Source organism: Leopardus geoffroyi, chromosome A3, assembly GCF_018350155.1.
Source record: "Leopardus geoffroyi isolate Oge1 chromosome A3, O.geoffroyi_Oge1_pat1.0, whole genome shotgun sequence".
Classification (NCBI taxonomy): Eukaryota; Metazoa; Chordata; class Mammalia; order Carnivora; family Felidae; genus Leopardus; species Leopardus geoffroyi.
In genome coordinates this window covers 88,306,153-88,329,844 of record NC_059336.1, presented here as the reverse complement: position 1 = coordinate 88,329,844, position 23,692 = coordinate 88,306,153, and the positions used below count along the sequence as shown (strand labels likewise).

Here is a 23,692-nt window from a genome sequence, read left to right as displayed (position 1 = left end):
CTGCAGACGATTCATATAAATGCAATCATACAATATTAGTCCTTTTGTGACTGGCTTCCTTTGCTTAGCATGTTTTCAGGGTTCATCCGTGTTATAGCATAGATCCATATTTCATTTCTTTCTATGGCTGAATAATATCCAATTGTATGGCCAGACCACACTTTCCGGGTAACTCTTACGGTTGTGACAGGGCTGTTACTCACAGTCCCACCTGCTGGCCCGGTACAGCCATCCTCCTCGCCCCACATCTCACCCTGTCTTTACCACATCCTTCAGCCCAGCTCAGGTTTCTGCACTCTTCTCCCCCACCGGAATCCTGCCTGGGGGCTTGGAGGATGGAGCCGCGGTGGCTCATTCACTCATCACTCAGGCACAAGGGTGAAGACTGACTTGAGCCCCCCACTACTTGGGCCCAGTCTGCCCAGTCTAGACAGGGGTTGAGGTGGGGGCATCCTGTCAAGTGTGAGGCCAGACAGCCGGCGACAGCCAGCTCATGCTTGCGCTGCCTTCAAACCTGTGCTTTTCCTTTCTTCCTTACCTACCTGACTCATACCATCCAACGTAGCCCAGCGTTCAAGGCCACCTCTGCGGACAGGCAGCTCTGACCACTCAAGCACTGCTCTGTGTCACAGACTTTACTCAGCACCAGGGAGCAGTGACCCTGAGCAACCTGAGGACAGGAAGTAGGACCACTCCTCCTGCCAGCCTCCCAAGAGTGGCAAGCACAAACACACCCACACACACACACACACACACACAATGGGGGTTCTGGGTCAACTCCCAATGTGCAGGATGGTGCTGACCAGAGACGGTGCTCACCTAGAAAGTCGTCAAAGGAGAACTTGTCATTGTCCCAGATCTGAAATACGACTCGTGCTGGGATTTTGCTCTCAGTCTTGTCCAGCCTCCAGAAAGCATCCTGGCCCAGAGGAGGAATCAGGGAAGCAAGATTAGAGAGAAACAGTGGTCCCTTCCAGCCTGGAAGGCTTCCTGGAGGAGGCAGTGAATGGGACATCTCTTAGGGATTTGCCAGAACCAGGTCTTGGTGGGAAGATTGCTAAGATCCCAGCCGACAGTATTCAAGGACCCAGGAAGGACCCATGCAGGCTGACTTCACATGAGGTGGCTCCTTTAAGTCTCCCAAGTCCACGGGCAGAGGCTTTGCTCCCATTTTACAGATGATGAAGCGCAGACTTGGAGAAGTTAAGAATTTGCCCAAGGTCTGACAGCTAATAATAATAATATTAATCTGCACTTCCTATGTGCCAGCCTTTTACCACTATGAGCTCATTTATCCTTCCAACGAGCTATATGGGACATGCTGCTGGCCTTACAGCTGTCAAAACCAGAGCAAGTAGCTTGCCTGAGTCACACCGCTAAGCATTGAGCCGGGATTCAAACCCAGGCAGTCAGGTTCCAGTCCTGCTCTTGCCTCTAAATCCTGCTTTGCCCATGTGCTCTTAGGGACAGGGTTGGCTGGCTGGGAACCTGGGGCCGCCACCCAACCCTTGCTGTCACCAGAAGGATCCCCCTGACACACTGGTGGAAGGAGCTGACACCAGGGGACGGTAACCCCAGCTCCTCCCTCAGCATGGCCACCCACCCCATCTTTACCTCCAAGAGCTTGCCCTGGAGCAAATCAAAAGCCCCAGGTGCTGGCAAGTTCACCACCTTCCTGCTCTTCCCACTCCACCTCCCTCAGACCACTCAGCCTGGACCAGTGTTATCCCGGGTTTTGTCCCACAGAGGCCTTGCAGAGCAGCTGAGGGGTAAAGACGGGCATGCTGAGGCCTGGGTTCACCCCTGAATCCAGCCACGCTTAACCCAAAGGACTGTCACTGGGGCTTTCCTGCTCCCGCTTGTCCTCTGTCCTCTTGCTGGAGCTTCTGCTGAGTGAGTGGCAAGGACAGGAAACATTGTGACGATCCTACAGGCAATGGACATAGGATCTTCAGACATCCTGAGTGCTGGGTCACAGTAGGGGCCTGGACAGAGTCCCGGGGGACAGACTATGGGGAGTCGGGGAGCACTTGCTGATACAGAGGCTTTGCCTGCCCCCGGGCGCCCTGTACACACAGGCTTGCACCAGCCAGGGCTCTGCCTGCTGTATGGCCACCCCAGGTCACGTAGACCCATGGGGCTCCTGAACCAAAATCCATGCCCTGTGAGGAATGGTCACCTTGCAAAGCACACGACTGCAGCTTGGACTGCTGCCTGATTTGGCGAGGGGCTCAGGCCCCCAGCTGGCCCCTGTCTGGTGCCTCCCCTCTTCCGGGCCCCAGCCCTCCTGCAGGTGCCTCCCTTCTCTGGCGGGGCTTTTATGGCCAGCTCCGCAGGCCCGCCTGCACAGGCCGCCAGCATCCTCCATTCCTCCGGCCGGCCTGGTTTATGGGCTCAGTAATGAGCCAGAGGTTCAAACGGCCCCTGGTGGGAGCAGCTGGGCTGGGGCTCCAGCCTGGGGAATGGCCCCCCAGGTCCCAGGCGCTCATTACGCTCCCGGTCTGGGCCCTTTTACTAGCTGTTTATTTGCAGGGTGGGTGCCTGACGCGCAGGCAGGCCCCAGTGGGTGTGCTGGGCTCCAGGTGGGGAGCCAGGCCGGGGCAACCAGCGGTGGTTCAAAGCAGCCGGATGAAAGGAGACCTTGTGCTTTACGACAGTCTCGTCTGGTTAATGGGGTCCCCGGAGGGCCTGCCTGCCAGAGGCCCCGAACCCCTCGGCAGAGGGCTGGCTCTGCAGCAGAACTGGGGAGCCCAGAGGCTATGCGGTACCTCCACACCATCCACCCCCAGACTCAGTCCTTCGGCCCAGGCCAGCTCATTGGTGCCTTGATATGGGCACAGCTCCACCTGCCTCCTGGGCCCCTTCCCCCACAAAGGGACCAGCTAGCTCTTCCTGGGTCAAGCCAGTTCCTGCCTCACTCTCCTGGTTGACTTCAGAGCCCCCTGGAGTCTGTTTCTCAACCTCCTCTTCTGACCTCCTCCACCCCTACCTCCAGCTACCCTCTCTTGGAGTATGGTACCCCCCAGAATTCCATTCCTCTTGCTACCCTGGGGGCCTCTCCTGGACTCCCTGACTCCTCTTCCTTCTCTCTACCCCAGCAGCCCTGGTGGCCTTCTCGTTCTTCCCGGACTAGCCCAAGCCTATGGGTTGTGCCATGGTGGGTCAGCCCAATTCTCTCCTTCTTCCTTGCCAGTGCCTGTAATACCGAGATGAAACTCCATCATTGCCAGAATGGAACCACCTCAGGTTCGTAACCAGGAACCCCAGCTGGGCCCTCAGAACTTCCAGGTAACTATCTCAGCATCACAATGAGCTCTCTCTCCATCTCTCTCTCCCTGTCTCTCCCTCTCTCCCTGTCTCTCTCTCTGCTCCCTCCCTCTCTCAGCACAATGGCTACTTCAAGCCTTTTTCACTTGTCTCAAGTCACCTGCCTCAGTGCCAGGAGATTATCTCTCCTCCTACTTTGTAGCAAAAATAGAACCTCTGCTTCCTGTGACTCCTTGCCCATATCTCCACCTGTCACAATGAAGGGGGTGGTCCCACCTCCCATTTAAACAGGCCACTCTGCATCTCTCAGCCTCAGTTTCCCATCCACACCTGGCCCCTTGTATGCCATGCTGAGCACTGGAGATGGCATACAGGATGCCTGAGCCCTCCCTTCCCCTTTCCTGGCCCCCACTCTCCCTCTGCCCACAGCAAAGAGAGGCAGTGTGTGTTTGATTTGGAGCTCTTCCCCAACAAATGCAGCATTTGCTTTGTTATGGAAACAACTTGTGCTAGACAAACACACTGAGCAAAGGCAAACGAGATTAAACCTACAAACAGGCTAGGCTTTCCTTGACGGCACAGAACCCAAGGCTGTTGCTAAATTCTGCCTGCTGGCAGGCACTATGCAGCAATCCCTGGGTGAAAGCATTCATTTAACCTTGTTTAACCCCCTTTTCTGCGATGGTTTCAGAACGTTCTGTGGACCGTTTTGGTTTCTCTAAAATGCAGATGATCCCGTGTGTCAGGCTGGGAAGGGGCATGTGGAAAGGATGAAATGAACAGAGCTAAAAAGACCTAAGCAGCACGTAAGAAGTACATTCTGTATTTCCCTCCTTTAAGTCACTCAAGCATTCAGGAAAGAAATTGGCATCACAGAAGCTTTGTGGCTTGAAGCCTTAAGCCACCTCAGGAAGGAAATCGGACCAGTGGAACCTCAACACCAGAACGGCATTCATTTAGTTGAATAGAGAACACCTCAAGATGGATTGGTTCTAGGTGGGATGCAGGTGATCAGAAGCCCCAACAGGGGTGCCCCCTGCCTCCACTCAGCCCGTGCTCTGTGGACGCTCCCCAAGGGCAAGTGCAGTGCCACCAGAAAAGAGGCTGTGTGCCTCGGGATCTGCCTACTTTAGGAAAAATGAATTTGTTGCCCAGATAAGACCTAAATGGAGCGGTGCTGAGACACAGAACTTGAGGTCCCAGAACCCACCTCTGCCCTCTGGCTGATGCACCAGGTCCGCCAGTGAGGTCAGGGAGGAGGGCAACGGCTTCCGGCCTAGAAGACCACAGCTGCTCCCAGTAACTTTCCAGCTTGGACAGTGATCACAGGCACCAGACACAGAAAGGTGGGAAACAAGGCAGCAGGAGGGACTTATCTAAGCAATCCCCAGTCCTGTGGAGAACCCAATCCATCGGCGAGGCTCCAGGGAAGCTCTCCCTGTGGGGTCTGCCCCACCGCCCCTTCACTAGCCATGCTGGGCTTTCCTACAAGTGTTCTTCCCATTCTGACTTGTGACCCTTCGCTGCTTGGTTTGTCTGGGGTAGGGAGGAAGACAGTAGTTTCAGGATCTGGACTGATCTACACAGGATGGTTGTGGCACTGGTGTGGGCATGGTTGTGGGGTGGTAGCAATGCTAATGAGGGCAACAGGGGTAGAGGTGGAAGAAGTGGGGGTGGGGCGACGAGCGACAGGGCTATGGCAGTAGTCATCACGTGGTGATGGCCAGGGGGATTCCAACATTGGGGGCAGTGGTGAGGGGTGATGATGGCAGGGCAGTCACACCGATCACAGAAAGCCCTGGGACTAGCACCACAGTGGATGGGAACGATGCTCACCTTCTTAGAGACAGTGCAGACTTGCTCAGCTGGCAGGTAGTCAAAGGGGAAAATGAACCTCCAGTTAAAGTTGCCTTCACCTCCCAGGGAGCGATAATGCACATCTGTCTTTTGCTTGTGTTCTTCAAAGCCAACCATCCAACTAGACAATGTTTTAGAGAACATTTCTAATTAAGGCTTCCACCACACTCTGCATCCTCAACTTAGGCAGTTAAGAAGGTAAATGAACTTGGTAAAGGATAAAGCAAAAATAATTCCCAAGAAATCTCCATGAAGTACCAAATGTGCCATAAATTTTAAGGCCTTCCAACTTCTCTCTTGAGGGACATCCTCAAACTTTATACGTTCAACACAGAGATTTTTGCAAAAGAAGAAATATGGTAGGAAAACAACTCTGCAAGGGCAGAGACCACCCTCTTTCCACCACCCCAGAGGGAGCAGGGCAGCACCATGGGGCCAGGGACAGGCAGGAAGGGGCATGACTCCCCACCCTTTCACATAAATATCGCTCATCTTCTCCCCCGTGATGCTGAGGTCGTCCAGGATCACGTCCTTTGTGTTCCAGATAATACAGCGCAGGAAAAACCTGTGGAGAAGAATGGCTCAAGTCCACACGGGGTTCCCACCAAAGGGTGTGCAGTCCTTGACTGAGAAGCCAAGAAGCCAGCTCACCCAACAAGACCCTGATGCTTGCCTCCACCTGGGCACTTGGCCAAACACACACAAGAGCGGTACCCCGTGGCCCAAGTGGACCCCCACCCGGCCTAAGAGTGACCTCCAGGTCCCACCCACAGCTGGCTGCAACCATTCTGCCACTCTGCTCAGCTCCAAGCCGATGGCTGGGGTAAGTCACCTTCTGGCTCTCCGTGGGGTGATGTTGAAGGGAGGTCCAGGCCTCCCCAGGGCCTTTGGAAATAGGTCGATCCACATCTGCAGCTTCCCCTACGGAGACATAACTCTGTTCTCTCCCCACTTTTTTCACTCCACCAAACCTACCAACCATCTGCTCTGTGCCAGATAGGCGGGGCACAGAACAGAGAACATCCAGGCCCTGCCACGGAGAGGCTCACCAGCACCCCAAAGAGGAGGTGCCCTACATGGGACTATAAGGCCGACTGCAGCAGTGAGCCCCCTGCCGCACAGGCTGATGACGTGGACCTGTGCCTTGGGGATCGGGGGTCAGGGCAGGCTTCTCAGAGACGATGATGTTTGAGTTGAGTCTCAGCATGCCAGATGGAAAAGGGGTGAGGGGCATTTCCAGCTGACAGAATGACACACACAAAGTCATGGAGGGTCAGAGATCACAGTTTAGTCAGAGGGGGTTCAGAGGATTTCCACTACAGGAAACCACGCTACCTGCCACCCCTCAGCTCCTTTCCTCTCTGCAAGCTGGGTATTACTTCTGTCCCCATCTCATAGAGAAAGAGAAGGATTGAAGTAACTTCTCCAGGGTACATAGCTAGAGAATGAAAGCTCACATTTCAACACCTGCTGTGCCATTCTGGGGTGTTGGCAGCCCCATACCAAGGAAGAGAGCTCGGTTCCAAACAGAAGAGATGATGTCCCCTGCATGTCTACGAAGGCACTTTCATTGCTACCTTGGCTTGTCTCTGCCCGTAATCTTTTCTCTCCTCCTCCTCCTCCAAAACCTAGCCCCGACCTCACTTCCTCCAGGAAGCCTCCCAGTCTCAGCCCTGGGCCTGCTGCCCCTCTGCTCACCCTCCCTCTGCACGGAGGATGCCCTTGGCCCTCCTGGTGACTGCTCTCAGTGACAGCTCTGCCATTCTGTCATAGGGTGCCAGTATCCCTGTCTGAATTCCCCACTGCGGCCCAACCCAAGGCCAGCCACCTGGATGTCACTGACCAATGGTAGGGGAGCTCATCCTGGGGCCAGGCTGAAACAGCGAGGCTTTTGAATGCCTCATGGGAAGTCAGAGATCTATCCATGGGGATAGAGGAGGTGACTCGGGTTCTTCCCCAGGTCCTGAGGGCTGTAGATATCTGGACACAGGTGGGGGGTAGGTCTAAGAGCTCCCCTTATGGGCTAACAGCGGTCACCACCCAGACTGTGGAAAAACATGTCAAGGAGGAACTGGCCAAATCTTGAGCTCCCCGCTGGTGCCTCTGGCATATCCATGCTATCCTTGGGGCAGGGCTGGCTGGGGGCAAGGCTCAGGGGCCCAAGGTTCACTGTCCTACCTGCTCAATGTCTGGCTGCAGGGGGCTGTAGAGGGGCCGGGACTCCACATGCTCAGGGACCAGGCCCTGCTGCTGGAGGACATACAAGGCCAGACGCTCTTCCACTGGGCCCAGGTGTGGGTTCGGGACCTTGCCAGCCTCTGCTCCAGAGAGAAGACAAAAACGTTGCCTGAGCTGAGCGAGCAAGGGATGGTGGGGCTGCCTGGAGGCCTCAGGAAGCCCCTGACCATCCCCCTCCCCCTCACCTCCAGCCAAGACATACTTCTGATCCACAGGTCTCCTCTCTGTAAGGGAAGCCTTGCTGTCCACTGGCTCCAGGCTTAAAATCCAGATTCTTCATTGCCATCATTTCTACCAAGCTTCTTCTGTAAAGCTCTTCCTCTTTTCCACCAATACAAACCCTCCCTGCCCACCAAAGCTCACCCCTTCCAGGAAGCCGTCCCCGACTGCTCCAAATTCTGAGCCTCAGCAACCTATACTCCCAGACTGGGCATCTAAGTGCTCTTAGTACTACCATTCTCTAGTTCACACAATCTGTTCTATTACCAGCAGTAGCTAAAATAATTGCAGTAATAGTGAAGTGGAACAGGAATCAGGCACTGTTCTTCATAGATATTAAGTTCTAACCTTACGATAACCCTATAAGGTAAATGGTATTAGGCCCATTTTACAGATGACAGAAATGAAACACAGAGCAGTTACACAGCTGGTCAGCAGGACAGCTGAGATGACACCCTCATTTAGGAAGGTGCATGACTGGATGTGAACACCCTTCCCTATCCCCTCATGCTTCCCAGGTACAGCTCCTCCCTGCCAGGGAGTGGGTTGAGCACTGGTGCTGTGGATGAGATGAGGACACAGGGGTGGTTCTGACCCAGACAAGCCTGGCCAACCAGCCAGCAACATGAACTTGGAGCCCCCACGACAGAAGTTTTGACTGGAGGTAGGTGGATCCACATTTGTCCAAACACACATGTACACACACAGGTGTGTGCACCATGGTGTGCCCATGTTCACCAGCACAGATTCTCATGCACACCACACACACACACACACACACACACACACACACACACCTATCAGGCCTGCTCTGCCCACTTCAATAGATGCCACAAAGGAAGCGGCACAGCACTGCAGAAGGAACACTGGGCCAGGAATCCGGTTCTGCCCCTAACCGTCTGGGTGACTTTGGGCAGGTCGTTAGCCATTCTTGGGCTCAGTGGCCTCATCTGCAAAAATAGGCAGATGTCCGACCACACCATCAAGAGCTTTCTGGCTTTCCTTTCTTATGAATTTATGACCATGAGCCCTGGTCCCTGTGCTAAAGCTGCTCACAGACTAGCAGAAGGAAATGAGACCACCCCGAAAACAGATGCACATTCTATGGGAAAGGAGAATGGGGGTCGGGTTAAGGGCTAATGGAGAGGAGCTGGCTCAGCCACGACCTAAAAGAGTCAGAAAAACAGAACGAGAAGGAGGAGGGGGTTGGGGATGAAGGAATCAAAGCCGCCTTTCCCCTTTTATAACCTCAGCACCAGCTCTGACATCAAATGTCCCTGAAACCGGCAGGAAGTGAGGGGCCCCCTGGGCCTGTAAACACCTCCGGGGAGTCTGAGCTGCTCCTGGTGGGCAGCGTAGGCCTGTGGACATCCCAGACACACAGGGAGCATGTGGTGGGGTTCTCAGGTGTGAGCACCGGGCAGATCCAGGGGCGAGGGTGGAGGCTTCAGGCTCTCCCGCCGCCCTTTGCCTGCTATGAGTGTTGGGGATGGAAGGAGGGATGGGTGGGGTGGGGCGGGGCTCGGAAGATACCACGAAGGCCAAGCTGGCAACCTAGTGCAATTCACATAGAAAACCGTTTCGCAGAAGTAGTCTGCACCCCAAACTCCAATTACAGTCTGAGCAGCCAAAGCCAGAAGCAAACGAATCCTAACCACGACCTGGCCCCTGGCCCCGCCCTGATCCCTGACGTAGAGGGAGAGCCCACCGTGGTTCTGGGGTCACGTGGCAGCTCACCTATTTCCTCAATGGCGTATTCTTTATCCTGAAACACCACGTGGTCTGTGTGGTACACAGGAGCCTTGACTCTGCGCTGCTGGCAGAAGAGGTGGAGGAGCTGGGAGGGGCGGAGCTGGTCCCTCCACTGGTTGGGTCCAGAGCTGAGGCCCAAACACAAGGCAAAGAAGAGACACTCCAGGGCACCGCCGAGGGCAGTGATGTGCACTACCCTGCGTACCCCATGCACAGCATCACCCACCCTTCACTTTGACATGGGCGCCCTCACTCGCTGTGTCTGGGGCGCCCACTTTACACACAGAGAAACCGAGGTCCAGAGACGACGGGACTTGCTTAAATACTTACTGAGTTGGGGGCGGGGGGCGGCGCGTGGGTGGCTCAGTCGGGTAAGCATCCAACTCTTGGTTTCAGCTCAAGGCATGATTTCACCGTTTTTGGGTTTGAGCCCCATGTCAGGCTCCACACTGACAGCACAGAGCCTGCTTGGGATACTCTCTCTCTCTCTCTCTGCCCTTCCCCTTCTCTCTCTCTCTCAAAATAATTAAATAAACCTTAAAAAATAAACACTGAGTTGGAATCTAAATGTTTCTCATTTCCAGATTTAGAGAATCAGACCCCAACGAAACCCAAATTGGCAAGAAGTGGACAGGGGCTGTCCATACATGAGTTCACCTGACATTAACCCCCTCAGGCTCAACTGGCGCCCATGTGTCCCACTGTCTGTCTCCCTTCACCTTTCTCTTCTTCTTCTTTTTTTTTTTTTTTAGTTTTTTTCATGTTTATTTATTTTTGAGAGAGACACAACATGAGTGGGGGAGTGGGGGGCAGAGAGAGAGGGAGAAACAGAATTCAAAGCAGGCTCCAGGCTCTGAGCTTTCAGCACACAGCCTGATGCAGGGCTTGAACCCGTGAACTGTGAGATCACAACCTGAGCCCAAACCAGACGTTTAACCGACTAAGCCACCCATGTGCTCCCTGCCTTTCCCTTCTTGATTCTTCCCTCTACAAGGCTCGGTAGTGTCTTAAGGAGAAGTGGATTACAACAATATGATGAAGAGCCAGGTTCTTAGAGTCAGACAAACAGGTTCAAATCCTAACCCCACCATTTGCAAGCCATAATATTTCTGGGCCTCAGTTTCTTTATCTGTACAATAGAGATAAGACCCTAATTGGATTGAGCAAGAGAATGCCTATAAAGTGCTAAGCACAGGGCTGGCACACAGTAAGTGCTCCACATTTGGGGGGCAGGACTGTTGGCAGAGAAGCAACCACCCCCCGTACACCTACACACAGTAGGTCTGTGGGAGTCCACAGCGAGCTCCAAACTTGGACAGCAGCCTGTTCTCCAGGTCGATGACTGTCTCCCCAATCTTTTCATCTTTGGAGAGGAGGTCATAGTCATAGAGAGTGATCTTCAGGTCCTTCTCCAGAGGCAGAGTGCAGGTCAGCTCGAACATCCTGCAGGGAGCCCAGGACAGATGTCAGAATGCTGTAGGCTCCCTGATATTGTTGGACACAGCGGGTACTCAAGGGAGGGAGAGCAGGACAAGAGCAGAGGCTTGAAAGCCTTCCTTGGCCCCTCCTCCCCTCCCAAGAGTGGTCCCGGAGTCCACCCTCCTGGGTCTCCTATATATCTTAAATTATTACCCCCAAAGCTCTACTGATGCTGGGCTTTTCAGGGAGAGAGAGAGAGAGAGAGAGAGAGAGAGTGTGTGTGTGTGTGTATGCACATGCACACGTGTGTCAGATGCTCCCAAATCATCTGGGCTGAGCATATGGTATGTACCTGCCTGATAAACCACAAAATGAACCAATGAATTGGAACAGAAAGTTAAAACTGAAGCTTCTACCAGGACAACCGGAAGCAAGAGATGTAAAAGTGCCAGTGCTCTGGAATTTACCAAAAGGATGGCCCAGAATCCACTTTGGGGACACTTAGGGCTTCACACCTGCTTGCAGGGTGGGAAGAAGGAGGATCTGTGAAGAGACTTCTTGGGAGAGAGTTCCTGCTGTGCTCTGAGATCCCCATCCCCCACCCTGGTCAAATGTAGATGTAAAGCCCCTTTCCCCCTGAAATAGTTCCCTGCAGGCGGGAGGCAGAAGCCTGGCACCCGACTCCTACTCAAGGAAGAAAAGCAGCTGGCAGCTGAGAGGAGGAGGAGAGAGAGGCTATACACTGCTCCCATCCTGGCTGGGCCACCATGATGCCCAAACGGAGCCACCCTGAATCCTACCCCACGGGACGTGGAGCTCCAGCAGTGAGACTCCAGGCCCATCTGAAAAGGGCCACCAGTAAAAGGACATAGCATCTGCCACATCGTGGGAGCTTCAGTGGGTGGGCTCAGAGGAGACTTCTGGAAAGCACTCACAAGAAAATAAATCAGCTTTAACATCTGCCACCCAGAGAGTGCCCAGAAAACAGGGGCAGTGAACACATGGGGCTCTCCTCTCGCAGAGGCTCCCCTAGTCCTGGCCCTGCACGAACCAGAACCTCGGCAGCTAGTCTGGGATTGGCAGGAGACGTTAGACAGGACAGGGCGAGAGGCAAAGCCCCCTCCTTCCCTTCACACACACACCTACACGCTGCATGCATCTGTACCCAAAGTAGTACAGCTATACCCAGCTGGGAGAGGGGACAACTACCCTAGAGCCAGTCAGGTTCCTGATGGCACACGGAGGGACATTCTGGTTACCACCTTGACACTGTGGGTTTAGGACAAAGCGACTGTGAACAAGTAAGCAGAAAAGTCACCTGCCTGCCCCGTTTCCGCTCAGGAAATGAGGAAGGTAACCCCATGAATAAATGTTTACAGGATATTGGCAGACAAAAACAAAGTTGTGTTTTCATTCAATTCCGTGAGTTGTGCTTGTTCACCACGTGAGTTATACAAAGAGTTTCTGCACTCACTCTCCCACCTCGCCCTGGGCCCTGACACTCACCCCCGCCCCACTTGTGGAACCGGCCAGATCTTCTGCCTGGTCACCATTAGCCTGTGGTTCACGCAGGCCACTGGACCTCACCAAATAGAGCTCCTCCCACCTCCTTCCCTGTAGCCCCTCCCTCCCAGTCCAGCTTGCTGCTGGCTCATGACTGGCAGGACCGATTCACCTTCAAAACCAGCAATTCTCCAGGCTGACTAGGCCCTCACTGCAGAGCTCAGTGACCATAGCTAAATCTATAGATACGGGTTTATGAATTCAGTGCGTCATTTGACAACATCAAAACAACACATCTTCTCCTACCGATGCCAGAGAACTAGCCACCAACTTCCCTCTGTAACTCTTTCTCCAGCCTAAACAAGCTCACATCCAAACAGCAAGAAATTCAGGATGCCTGGGAGCTACTCCCATGCAGTGGGAGCGCATCCTTCCTTTCCCTGTTCTTAGATTTCAAGAAGCATTTTACTACCTTGCTCTATCTATCCGCTAGAGACGAACATGCAACAAAGAAGAGAACAATTAGTAAATGCAATATGGGATCCTGGATTAGATCCTAGAACAATAAAAAGACATTATGGGAAAACTGGCCAAATCTTAATAAAGTCTAGAGTTTAGTAAACAGGAATGCACCACTATCGATTTGTTTTAAAGTTTTGACAAATAAGGCAGGGTTAGGTTAAGATGTTAATGGTGAGGGAAATTGAGTATAAAGGGTATGCAAAAATTGTACTATCTTTGCAACTTTTCTGTAAATCTAAACTTACTCAAAAGTAAAAACTAATCTAAGAAAAAGAATAATTAGCCAGTGTGCTCTGAGTTTCCATTCAGATTTCTGATCTTTGAGGTAACTGTTTATGTGATCAACTAGGAGCTTCTGCCAGGACTCGTGTCTTCAGCACACAGTGAAAAGCTAGCTGAGGTTACATCCCTGTAGACACGCAAGATCATCAGAGCACAGCTTTGCTGCGGGACCTGGGGACTTCCCAGAGGCGGCCACATCTCCACGCTGAGGTGGAGGGGGGAGGCGGGGAGGGGGGAGGCGGGAAGGGGGGCAGGGAGAAGGGGTGGCAGGGCAGGGGGGGTGGCGTTATCCAGATTGGTACCTCCACCCCAGCACCCAAGCTGCCCCCAACTTACTTTCCAAACACAGGCTCCAGAGTACAAGGAATGTAGTTATCCTGGTCACTCACTGATTTCTTCCCTATGGAGATCTTGATGTAAGGATCACACTGAAGGAAGAGACAGAAAGACTTCAGTGAATTCACTTTCCCAGCACATCTCTAAGGCTTCTTCAGTCCTCTGCCTCCCGATGGGGTTAGGAGGCCAGCCATCAAGAAGCTGCCATCCTGCCATCATGCCAGGCCAAGGGCCCCGTCCTGCGCACCGCCACACCGGTTGGCCCTGACATGGACTTCTAGTCATGGACCAGCAGTGGCAATGGGGTACCTGAGTCCTCCACACTCCCAAACCACTGCCCCATTGGGAGACGGTGGGTGAGGGTAAGGCTCATATCCTCAGAAACACAACGGCTGGTATTACACATGTGACCGAGCTAGCTGGGGTCCTCTCTGTGACCTCTGCTTCAACAGATCGAAGGGAAAGAGATGGCCAGACTTTATCAGCCCAGCCCAGCCAGCCTGGCCTTCCCCATGCCTCCTGTAAGCACTAGCTCCCGGGAGCAGCTGCGGCCACAGATTGCCCAGGGTCAGAGGTGGCATAAAGAAAGCTTGAAGTGGATGAACTGAACACTGGCCACAGTCACATCTTGGAGGCCGCTGGTGGTGCCTGGGCTGGAGATGGCTCTATTCCTGTCTGCACTTTGACTTCCGAGCAGGGCAAGGGCAGCTGTGACTTCTCACCTTGAAAGGCAGGGCTCCAGGGATAGGACACCAGACCTCCACCCACAGCCTCAAGGACATACGCTAGGCCTGCACCCATCTAAGGGGATGAGAGAGCACCTCTGAACTCCAATCATCCCTGCCTGGTCCACTTCTTTCCTCTTTCTCTCTTCCCAAGTTTTCTCTACCCCTCCCCCACCACCTCCCCAGAGCTCCAGACTCCTTCCTGACCGCCCTCAGGGCCAGGAGCAGAGCGAGGGGATGAGATACTTGCCTCAGACACAACATTTGAGTGAGTGCCAAAAACACTCAGTAATCAAGATAAACACATTTTGATGCAATATTCAAAAAGCTAAAATCAATGCCAACAGGCCATGATGAACAAAATACTAAATTTTAAATAAAGACAGGATTGGTGTTACTGATTTTTCCTTTGGCCTCAGGCTCCATAGGCACTGCACAGTTACTGAGCCCTTTCTCTCCTCCCCACACCCCCACCACCTGAAGCCCAACAGACTCCAATCCCAGCCACACCTTCCACGTGGCCTCCTCCTGTGCCTCAGCCTCGTGCTGAACAGACACTAAGCATTCTTCCAACAAAGTCTTGCCGAGTTTTTTGGCCCGTGCTAAAATACTACTTTCTTCTTCCTCCCAGCCTATCAAAACCCCATTGATCCTTAAGAATCCTATTCCTTCCATGAAGCCTTCCTCATTATTCCCAAGTCTTATGCTGCCTGGCCTTTTTGGACCTCCTGGAGCACTTGGCCCTCGACAGAACTGCATCCCATCACCTCTCAGCGCTGTGTGTGCTCGGCTGGTTTCCACAGCTTACTGTGAACTTCCCAGGACAGAGTTGTTTCAAGATTCCACAGTCCATTTGTACCCCTGCCTGCCGTTCGGGAAGAGGTGAGAGTCCCAGGAATGTTACCTTCCCATTGGGGTCCTTGGGCTGCAGGCCGAATGCTCGGATGATGTAGATGCGGACCAGGCACTCCTGAGGCCCCTGGGCAGCCAGCTGGTGGAACTGTCTTGGGGGCATGGGAATGGCAGGGTCCTCTGGGAGGGGATAGATTTTGAAGAGGCCCTGAAAAGAATGAGGGGCCAACTCATTCATCATCACTGTCACCAACATAAACACCATCATGACCATTAATTACCCTCATCTCTGTCAGAGTCGTCTCACCAGGGACCACCAAGCCCACCGCCATCCCTAAAGGGATGCATCAACAGTGTCAATAGCATCAACAGCATCACCCTCACTGTGACCACCTCCATCACCCACACGGTCACCAACATCAACACCACGGTCATTACTGTAGTTACTACGGTATTGCTGCTCCTGCCCCCTTCACTTACTTCACAGTCTTAGGCCTCCCAGTTTGGGACAAGTCCTCAAGGACTTACCTTGAACTCCCCAATAACAGATGGGTCTTCGGTCTCCTCCTGAGTCTTGCCCCGGTAGAGCTTGAAGGTGTTACAAAAGTCAGACAGGCCCTCGAAGGCTTCCACATTCTCCAGTTGTGTGTCATAGACCTGCCACATGTGGGGACAAGAGGAGGAGACAAAGGAAAGAGAAAAAAAAAGGGTCATCAAAGAAAGAGGAACCATGACAGTATTCAAGTGAAGAAGAATGAGAAGGCATGGAGAAGAAAATGAAGGAAAAAGGCCATTTGCAAATTCAAGAAGCAAAGGCAGGCAGGAGAGGTGAAGGTCAGAGGCCAAGAACAGAGAGGGCAGAGAAGGAAAGCACAAAGGCAGAGGTTAAAGAATGCAAATAGTGGAGAGTAAAGAGAGAGAAAGGTGAGGGACAGAAGTGACAGGAGAAGGGAGGAAGAGGGGAAGGCTCTGTTCAGCACCACTAGGGAACAGTTTTCTGTTTAATCCAATGTTCTAGGTACCTAGGAGTCATCATGTACATAGGGTGGTGTATTTTTTTAAGAGAATAAAATCAAACAAATAAATGAAAAGCTAACTTGAATGTTATCTGAAGATTGCAACAGAACTCTAGAAAGTTTACAGGTCTGCATATCAAGCCACAAATGCTCACTGTCCAGGATGCCCGGATGGCAGTGGTACCAGACCTGGCCAACAATGACTTTTGAACACTACTTTAAATTTGTGAACCTGATTTATCGATTTCATTCCCCTTGAATTCCCATTCACTTTTACATGCTAGTGTTTTGGAATTGCTTAGGTTTAAATGAAGCAAGAGTTTCCTATTATAGATGATTAAATGTACCTAACAGTTAATGCTATTAAAAACTTAATATACAGGGGTGCCTGGGTGGCTTAAGCGATTAAGCATCCGACTCTTGATTTCAGCTCAGGTCGTGATCTTGCAGTCATTGAGATCAAGCCCCGCGCAGGACTCCGTGCTGAATGCGGAGCCTGCTTGGGATTCTCGCTCTCCCTTTCTCTCTCTCTGCCCCTCCCCTGCTCGCTCTCAAAATAAATATACAAATATTCAAAACAGAAGACCTTAACATACATGCTAAGTTGGTTATACCTGAAACTGATAGACAAGACACTTCAGGTAAATTCCTTTCTCATATTGCTGAGTATTATTTCTCATTTAGGCCTGGACCGAGTTCTGTTCCTTCCAAGAAATCTTTAATGATGCAAGTGGAGGCGGATTCATTGTTAAAAATTAGTCATATGAGTAAATATAAAGTAAATATTATTATCGCCTTACATTTTGATTCTCAAAAATAACAACCAGTTATTTGGTTAATATTTGACATGTGTCATTTTGAGTGTGCTCTTGACCCATTTACATAGTTTATTTCTTTCAAAGGACAGTTCTTTAATTTGTCAATTCTACCATATCCTCTGTTCCAGTTCCTTATTTCTGCTTTTATTATTTTGTTCTTCCTACTATTCTCAGGGTGTTTTTTTTTTCTTTCTGTTCTTTGTAACTTGATCAGTTGAAGCTTTCTTTACTTGGCTCCCTCTGTCCTGATAAGGAAAATGCTTAATGCTATGAAATTGCCTCTGCTCACTACTGCCTTGGCATTTACCCATTTGTTTTGATTATAACATTATCATATTCATTTTCTTGGCATGCCATAATTACAGTTTTCTTTTTATTATTTGGTCCAAGAGCTAGATGTTTTTTTTCATTCTTTTGTTTTAATTAAGCTTTTAAAGCTATAAATTTCCTCTGAATGCTGCTTTAGCTATAACCAGCAAGTTCTAATAGGTAGCATTTTATCATCATTTCCTAGATAATCTGCCAGGGTGGGTTTATATTTTCTCTTCTACCAAGAACTGTTAAAACAGAGGTGTGTGTGTGTGTGTGTTTTAATCGCCTAGATAGAAGAGAACTTTTGGGCTTTTGATTTTGTTATTATAAGTTCTCATTTGGGGCACCTTGGTGGCTCGTGAGGTGTCCAACTCTTGGTTTTGGCTCAGGTCATGATCTCACAGCTCATGAGTTTGAACCCCACATTGGGCTCTGCACTGACAGCACAGAGCCTGCTTGGGATTCTCTCTGTCTCTCTCTCTTTCTCCCTCTCTCTCTCTCTCTCTCTGCCCCTCCCCCGCTTGTTCTCTCTGTCTCTCCCTCAAAATAAATACATAAACTTAAAAAAAATAAGTTCTCATTTTGTGGCATTATAATCAAAAGCATTGTCACTTTTTGAACTTTATTAAGGTTTTCTTCATGGCCTGTTACGTGGTCAATCTTTGTAACTGTGCCAAAGGCATAGTCTCTATTTTCAGGCTACGGGGTTCAATCAGGTGAACGACTAGGCCGGTTCTCTATATCCTCTTACGTTTGTGCCCCCTTGACCTGACATGAACCAAGAGGAGAGAAAAATAAATCTCTCCCTACCTACTATTTCTTCCTTTGTCTCCTGTAACTTCTGTTTTGTAAATATTGATATTGTGTTATTTAGCACATACGTATTTTCATAGCTGTCACCTCTTGGAATGGCACCATTTAATGTTATTCTTTGTCTCGTTCATTTGGGGGACCTGAATCTGCTCTCATCTAATAGTAAAACTGTGACTTCTGCTTTTTTTTCATTTGCATTTGCCAGGCACACATTTTCACAGTCTTTTATTTTCAACCTTCATGAATCTCTTGAGATCGGATTTAAATTTTGTAATTAATGAATGATTGATATGATATGCACTGATATGATAGATATGTTTGATCTGGGTTTATATTTATATTTATTTAGTCATATAATATGTTTATGTTACATTTCCCAGTTTCATCAATTTTTTAAAACTCTTTGCCTGCATGGTCTAGTGTGTGTGTGTGTGTGTGTGTGTGTGTGTGTGTGTGTGTGTGTTTCTGATATCTAGGATGGGCTGGGTTTATATTCTAATATTATTATAGATTTACATATACTAGTAATTCTCTAAGTATTCCATGTCTTTAGGGGCAGTATTTATGAGTTCCCTACTATAGCAATAGTAAAATAATGGAATTTTATCTCCCTCCGCCTCCCTCTCCCTCACTCAGATTCAGGCAGTATTGTCTTCCTTAGTATTTACTCTGTACTATTTGCTTATAATTTGCTTATGCTCCTGTTATTTTATTTGCCAGTTTTAAATACAATCTGTCAACTCTATTTATTCTACAACATGACAATCCATGTCCTTACTCTGTATGCCATCATCTCTCCTCCTTCTGTGCCTAAGTTTTGTCAGTTTTGTCACTTCCATAACTTCACCATACATATTTATATTCTGTCCTGTTACCCTAATCCTGCCATTTATTTTCAGTATAGGTCAAAGGTAAAATATGATCACAACCTGTCCCTTCGTTCTGGCTTTCCCCATTATCTCCCAACAGAGTTCATTCCCTAGAACTTCCTCAAGATGGGGGCATGAGACCCATATCCCCAGTTTCTGAATATGCCACTTGGGTGTCTGTAGCCGTTGTGCCTGAAGTGCAGCTTGGCCGAATGTAAATCCTGGGCCACCCTTTCTTTCCTTGATGATTTTACACATGGTGTTTTACTGTCATTGAGTATTAAATGTTGTTGTGGAGAAACTGAAGCCACCTTGATTTATTTCCTCCTTTAAATGACTTAATTTAAAGTCATTTAAAGAGAGAAAAGAAGAGAAAAAGGTATGACTACCACAAAAATTCTTTATCTCCAAAGTCCAATAACATATACCAGGATACATCTCAGGGTTGACCGATCTGGGTTGATTTTTCCTGACACACAGTGGACCTTAAGAGTATGTATATTCAGGTATTCCTTCACTCCAGTGACATTCTATACACTCTTAAGTGTCTTTTGTTTTAGTTCACTGTTTTGGTTGTCTTTCTCCGGGACTCCAATTATGCAAGTGTTGGATCTCTCTTCCCTGACTTCTATATCTGTTATTTTCTCTTTATTGTTTTATACTTCTGTTTTTTATTTCCATATCCTTTTGCTGACTTCCATCATTTCTGTCCTCTGCCCCTTCCTGTGTGCCTATGCCCCTTCCAAACTTCTGTGTTCTCCTTTCCTGAATCATACCGGTTCACATATCAGGTCTCCTCCTCGCACCATCCCTTGAGTTCTTTCATCTCTGCTTTGCATTCTGACTGACCTACTTCTGAAAAGTTCACAGAAAAATATTTCATTTCATCTGCTCCCTGGAAAAATTTGCCTGGTGGGTATTTATCCTCTTCTCTAAGTTTTGATTTGTATTTTCTTTTTTTCATAGTATTTTTTAATTAATGCCCTGAGAGTTCTTTTATTATTACTCATCATGAAAGGTGTTGGATTTTTCTAGCCTGATTATTTCTTTTGCTCCTCTCAAAGAGGCAGACTGCTTCCCGCAAATATGGCTCATCTGTGTGATTCTTGGGTTGCTCCACCTTCTCTGCTTCTCTGAACCAGACCAGGTCTAAGGAGCATTTATCTTCAGCCTGAACCTTACTCCAAAGTTCCCATATCCATTACTGCAAACAAAGGGGGATAACTTTTATATTCCATAGTGAAATCTCTGCTTCAGGAACTATATTTTTTAACTACTTATTATGAAAGTTTTTAAGGACACACAAAAGTAAAGATAACATATACTAAGCACCCATGTGCCTATAACCTGTCTTAATTAATTCTCAACATTCTTTTATTGGGAAGGATGGGGCTTTCTGAGACCTGCTACCACTATGACCTTTCATCGTTTTCTCTTCATCTACTGCCTACTGGCTTCTACCCAATCTTGGTTGCCTTTGGACAGCCCTTACATGTATTTTGGAGTCTGTGGGTTTTATTTGTTTCCAACTTTTACTGAAAATGGAGTTTGTGGGTTTGAATGATTTCCAGAAGAAAAGGGGGAAAATGCTGACTTATGCAGCCATGTTCATACTGGAAGTCTCAATAAAATACTTTTTAAATTTCCAAGTGGTTGGTCTTTTTGCTTAAACTTTTGTTATTAACTTCTCATTTTATTGCATTTTAATCTGTCTTGTATGATTTCTGCTTTTGGTAATTTATTGTTAAACTAATATGTGATCAGGTTTTATAAATATTCTCTGAGCATTAGGAAAAAATGTATTCTCTATTTTTTTATTATTTTTCATTCCCTATTTTAAAGCTAGTTTTTATATAGCTTAAAAAATATTTTACCTTGTTATTCAGACCTCTTATTTACTTATTTATTTACTTGTTGCTTCATCTGCCTGGGAGAGAGATGCATTAAAATTCCCACTGCAACTTTAATTTCTCTCATTTCATATACATATTCCTACCAGTTTTGCTTTAAATATGTCTAAGCTCTACTGTCCTGTACATAAATGTTTGGGTGTTTTCTCACTAAGATGTGTATTTTTTATTTATATAAAACACCCATTTTGTTTCCTTTGCTTTTTAATTTAAATTCTGTTTCTCTTTTATCTGCACTTACCTTATTTTGTTTGCCATAACATTTATTTTTTAGCCAATCTAAGTTGTACTGTTTTAGACATACCTCCTAAGGACAGTCTAATGAGTTTTGAATTTGATATAGTCTGAGAGTCCTTATCACTTAATAGAGGAGTTTAATCCATTTTCATTTATTAGGAAAACAAATATGTTTTATTCTTTTTCTGTTGTGTTTTTCTACGATTTCTGGTTTTTGTGCTTTCTTGTTTGTATCTTTTGTTTTCTATCTTTTGCTACTGAGATTATGGGTTGTATTTTCCCCCATGCTAGTCATTTCTAAAATATGGGTTTTTTTTTTTTTCTCTACCCATTGTGTTCTCCATTCTCTCCATAATGCTACAGGCTATTTTTCAAAAACTCATGGTGGTGGTGGTGGTGGTGGTGGTTTTTTCTATTTACTTATCCTTAAAGGACAAGTTTTCCTTCCAGGTCTGGTTCCAACCATCCCCCCCACCCCACCCGAAACAGGTTGAATGCCTATTGTTTTGGACGGTCCATGTTCACTTGGACACTGTCAGAGATCTCCTCGGAGAGGTCAGGCTGGAGGGCTGGGTGCCAATTCTATGTCCAGCATCTGAGGGAGCAGCAAAGGGGCCAGGGCCATGGGCCACACTGGCAGGAATCCTCATTCTTGGTTTCTCTCATTTTCTGGCAAGGCCATAGTACCACATGCCAGACCCAATGTGTCGGACCTTCTTCCTGGTACACAAATAGTTCAGTCTCTTTGCCCAACCTCACACACCCAACTGCAAGTCAACGAAGAATTTGCTGCCTCAGGAAGACTATGTCTTCAGAGCCACTGCCACTGCCTGAGGCTTCATCTCTGCACATCCAGGCTTCCCGGCACCATTCACTCAGAGGCCCACAATCTATCAGAGACAATTCTTGCCACCTTGTGGAATCATCCTCCAGAGTGGCCACCAAAGGCTTTTAGCCAGCAGAACTACCTGGAAGCCCAGACCACCCACCACTCGAACTGGCCTCAAATCCTGTTCATCTGGTCCCCTTCCGGGTGCTCCTCAGGGCACCTCCCTGCATCTAACAGTCCTTGCATACCTTCTCTAAGGAGGCTTGCCAGACAGAGCAGAGCAAAATACAGAACACCCACTCAAATTTGAATTTCAAATAAATAACAAATAATTTTGTTAGATAAGTATGTCTCATGTAATATTTGAGGCATAAGACATATTTATCTAACCACTATACAAGATACTTACAATAAATTATTATTCATTATTTTTCTGCAATTCAAGTGTAACTGAGCATCCTGAATTTATTTGGCAACCCTCTCCAGGACCCTCTACGATTCCTTTGGGGTGTAACTTTGAGTCACCTCTGGTTATCTTTTTTTAAAGCAGTCTACTTTTAAAAAGCATAATTGTATTTGTGGAATTTCCTCAAAATACCAGAATTTGGCTGACTCATTCCTGGCTGTTTTTGTTTGGTTGGATTGTTTTGGGGGCTTTTCTTTGCTTTTTTTTTTTTTTCACAGAAACGAAGTTTACCATATTTTTATATTTGCTAAGCAATTTCTGTTCCAATTGTAGGGGTGAAGGAATCAGAGCTCCATTCTCAAGCTGACTTTCCTCTTATTTTAATAAATTTTTTTATTATAGGAATGTTCAAATAACTTAAAAAACAGAATAGTATAACAAATCCCTAAGTATCCATCCTCAAGTTTTAACAATTTTAAATATTTTGCAATTTCAACAATTTTTAATATTTTGAAAATCTACCAGAGGGCCACTCACATCATCTATCTATCTTCCCCTTTCTTTTCCTTTCCTTTCCTTTCCTTCCTTTCTTTTCTTTTTTTTTTTTTTTTTTTTTCTTTAGCATTGTAAAACAAATCCCAGGCCAGGCATGATTTCATCCATAAATACTTCAGTATTTTTCAACATTCTTCCAAAAGTACTTTCTTCATTGTTCCAGCCCACACTGACTTCTTGCTCTAAATCAGGGGTGACCTCTCTCACCTCAATTAGCTCATCAGGATTCATTAGCCCTCACGGCACCAAATGAGGAGATCCTTTGGATACATGTGTTCAAAGGAGGTGACACACATGCATATATATTGTCTTCCTGTGCCCCTCCCTGCCTCCACTGCGTATGCCCAGGGGCTGTTAGACTGAAGAGCACACTGTGGAAAGGCCTCACCTTTAGAGTGTCAAAGCCCTTCTCCAAGTACTGGCCACACTTTTCCCTCTCCCCTGTGGAGGCAAAGAATTTGCTCCACCAGTCGATGAACTCCTCCTCCTGAGTGGGGAGAAAGAAAGAGATCACTTCAGAAACAGAACTTGCCAAGCAAGGTCCTTCTGGACCAGACACCTAGCAAGGCTGATGGGCTGGTGTGCACTTCCAAGCTCTCCTGCTGGGTTGAGTTCAGGGGAGCAGAGAGCCGCAACTCCCCACCTCTCCGGGGACAGACTGCACAGATCAGACCACAGCACCTGCGCGGCATTCAGAGGCAGAGGCTCCAGCCCTGCTCTGCCCCCCATTCATTGTGGAATTCTGTTAAGCTCCCCGGCCTCCCTTCTCCTCTCTGTGACGTGGACATTATCATCACGGTGCCCCCTCCATTCCAGGGACAGACCGAGGCTGAAATCAGAAGGTACATACAGTAACTCTTTGGAGGAAAATGTCAACAATGTGTCATCTATGAATAAAATGACCCAGGGATGTAGACCCAGGGAAAACTCAGACCTCAAAGAGTTGTCCTGCCTC

At 48.5% G+C, this 23,692-nt stretch overlaps 1 protein-coding gene across 26 annotated transcripts in view; it reads right to left on the bottom strand.

Moving 5' to 3' along the window:
- DYSF (dysferlin) overlaps nucleotides 1-23,692 on the bottom strand; it is a 225,993-nt gene that overhangs the window by 11,277 nt on the left and 191,024 nt on the right. For 24 of the 26 annotated variants that reach the window (XM_045446428.1, XM_045446440.1, XM_045446437.1 and 21 more), the window contains 11 exons: nucleotides 23,126-23,224; nucleotides 15,501-15,629; nucleotides 15,025-15,180; nucleotides 13,396-13,487; nucleotides 10,606-10,776; nucleotides 9,319-9,461; nucleotides 7,303-7,442; nucleotides 5,957-6,045; nucleotides 5,594-5,689; nucleotides 5,104-5,245; nucleotides 820-919 (listed from right to left, as the gene is read on the bottom strand). In XM_045446428.1, coding sequence (XP_045302384.1) covers nucleotides 820-919; nucleotides 5,104-5,245; nucleotides 5,594-5,689; nucleotides 5,957-6,045; nucleotides 7,303-7,442; nucleotides 9,319-9,461; nucleotides 10,606-10,776; nucleotides 13,396-13,487; nucleotides 15,025-15,180; nucleotides 15,501-15,629; nucleotides 23,126-23,224 — 1,357 coding nt within the window. The other 2 variants (XR_006703543.1, XM_045446454.1) reach the window with 2 other exon arrangements.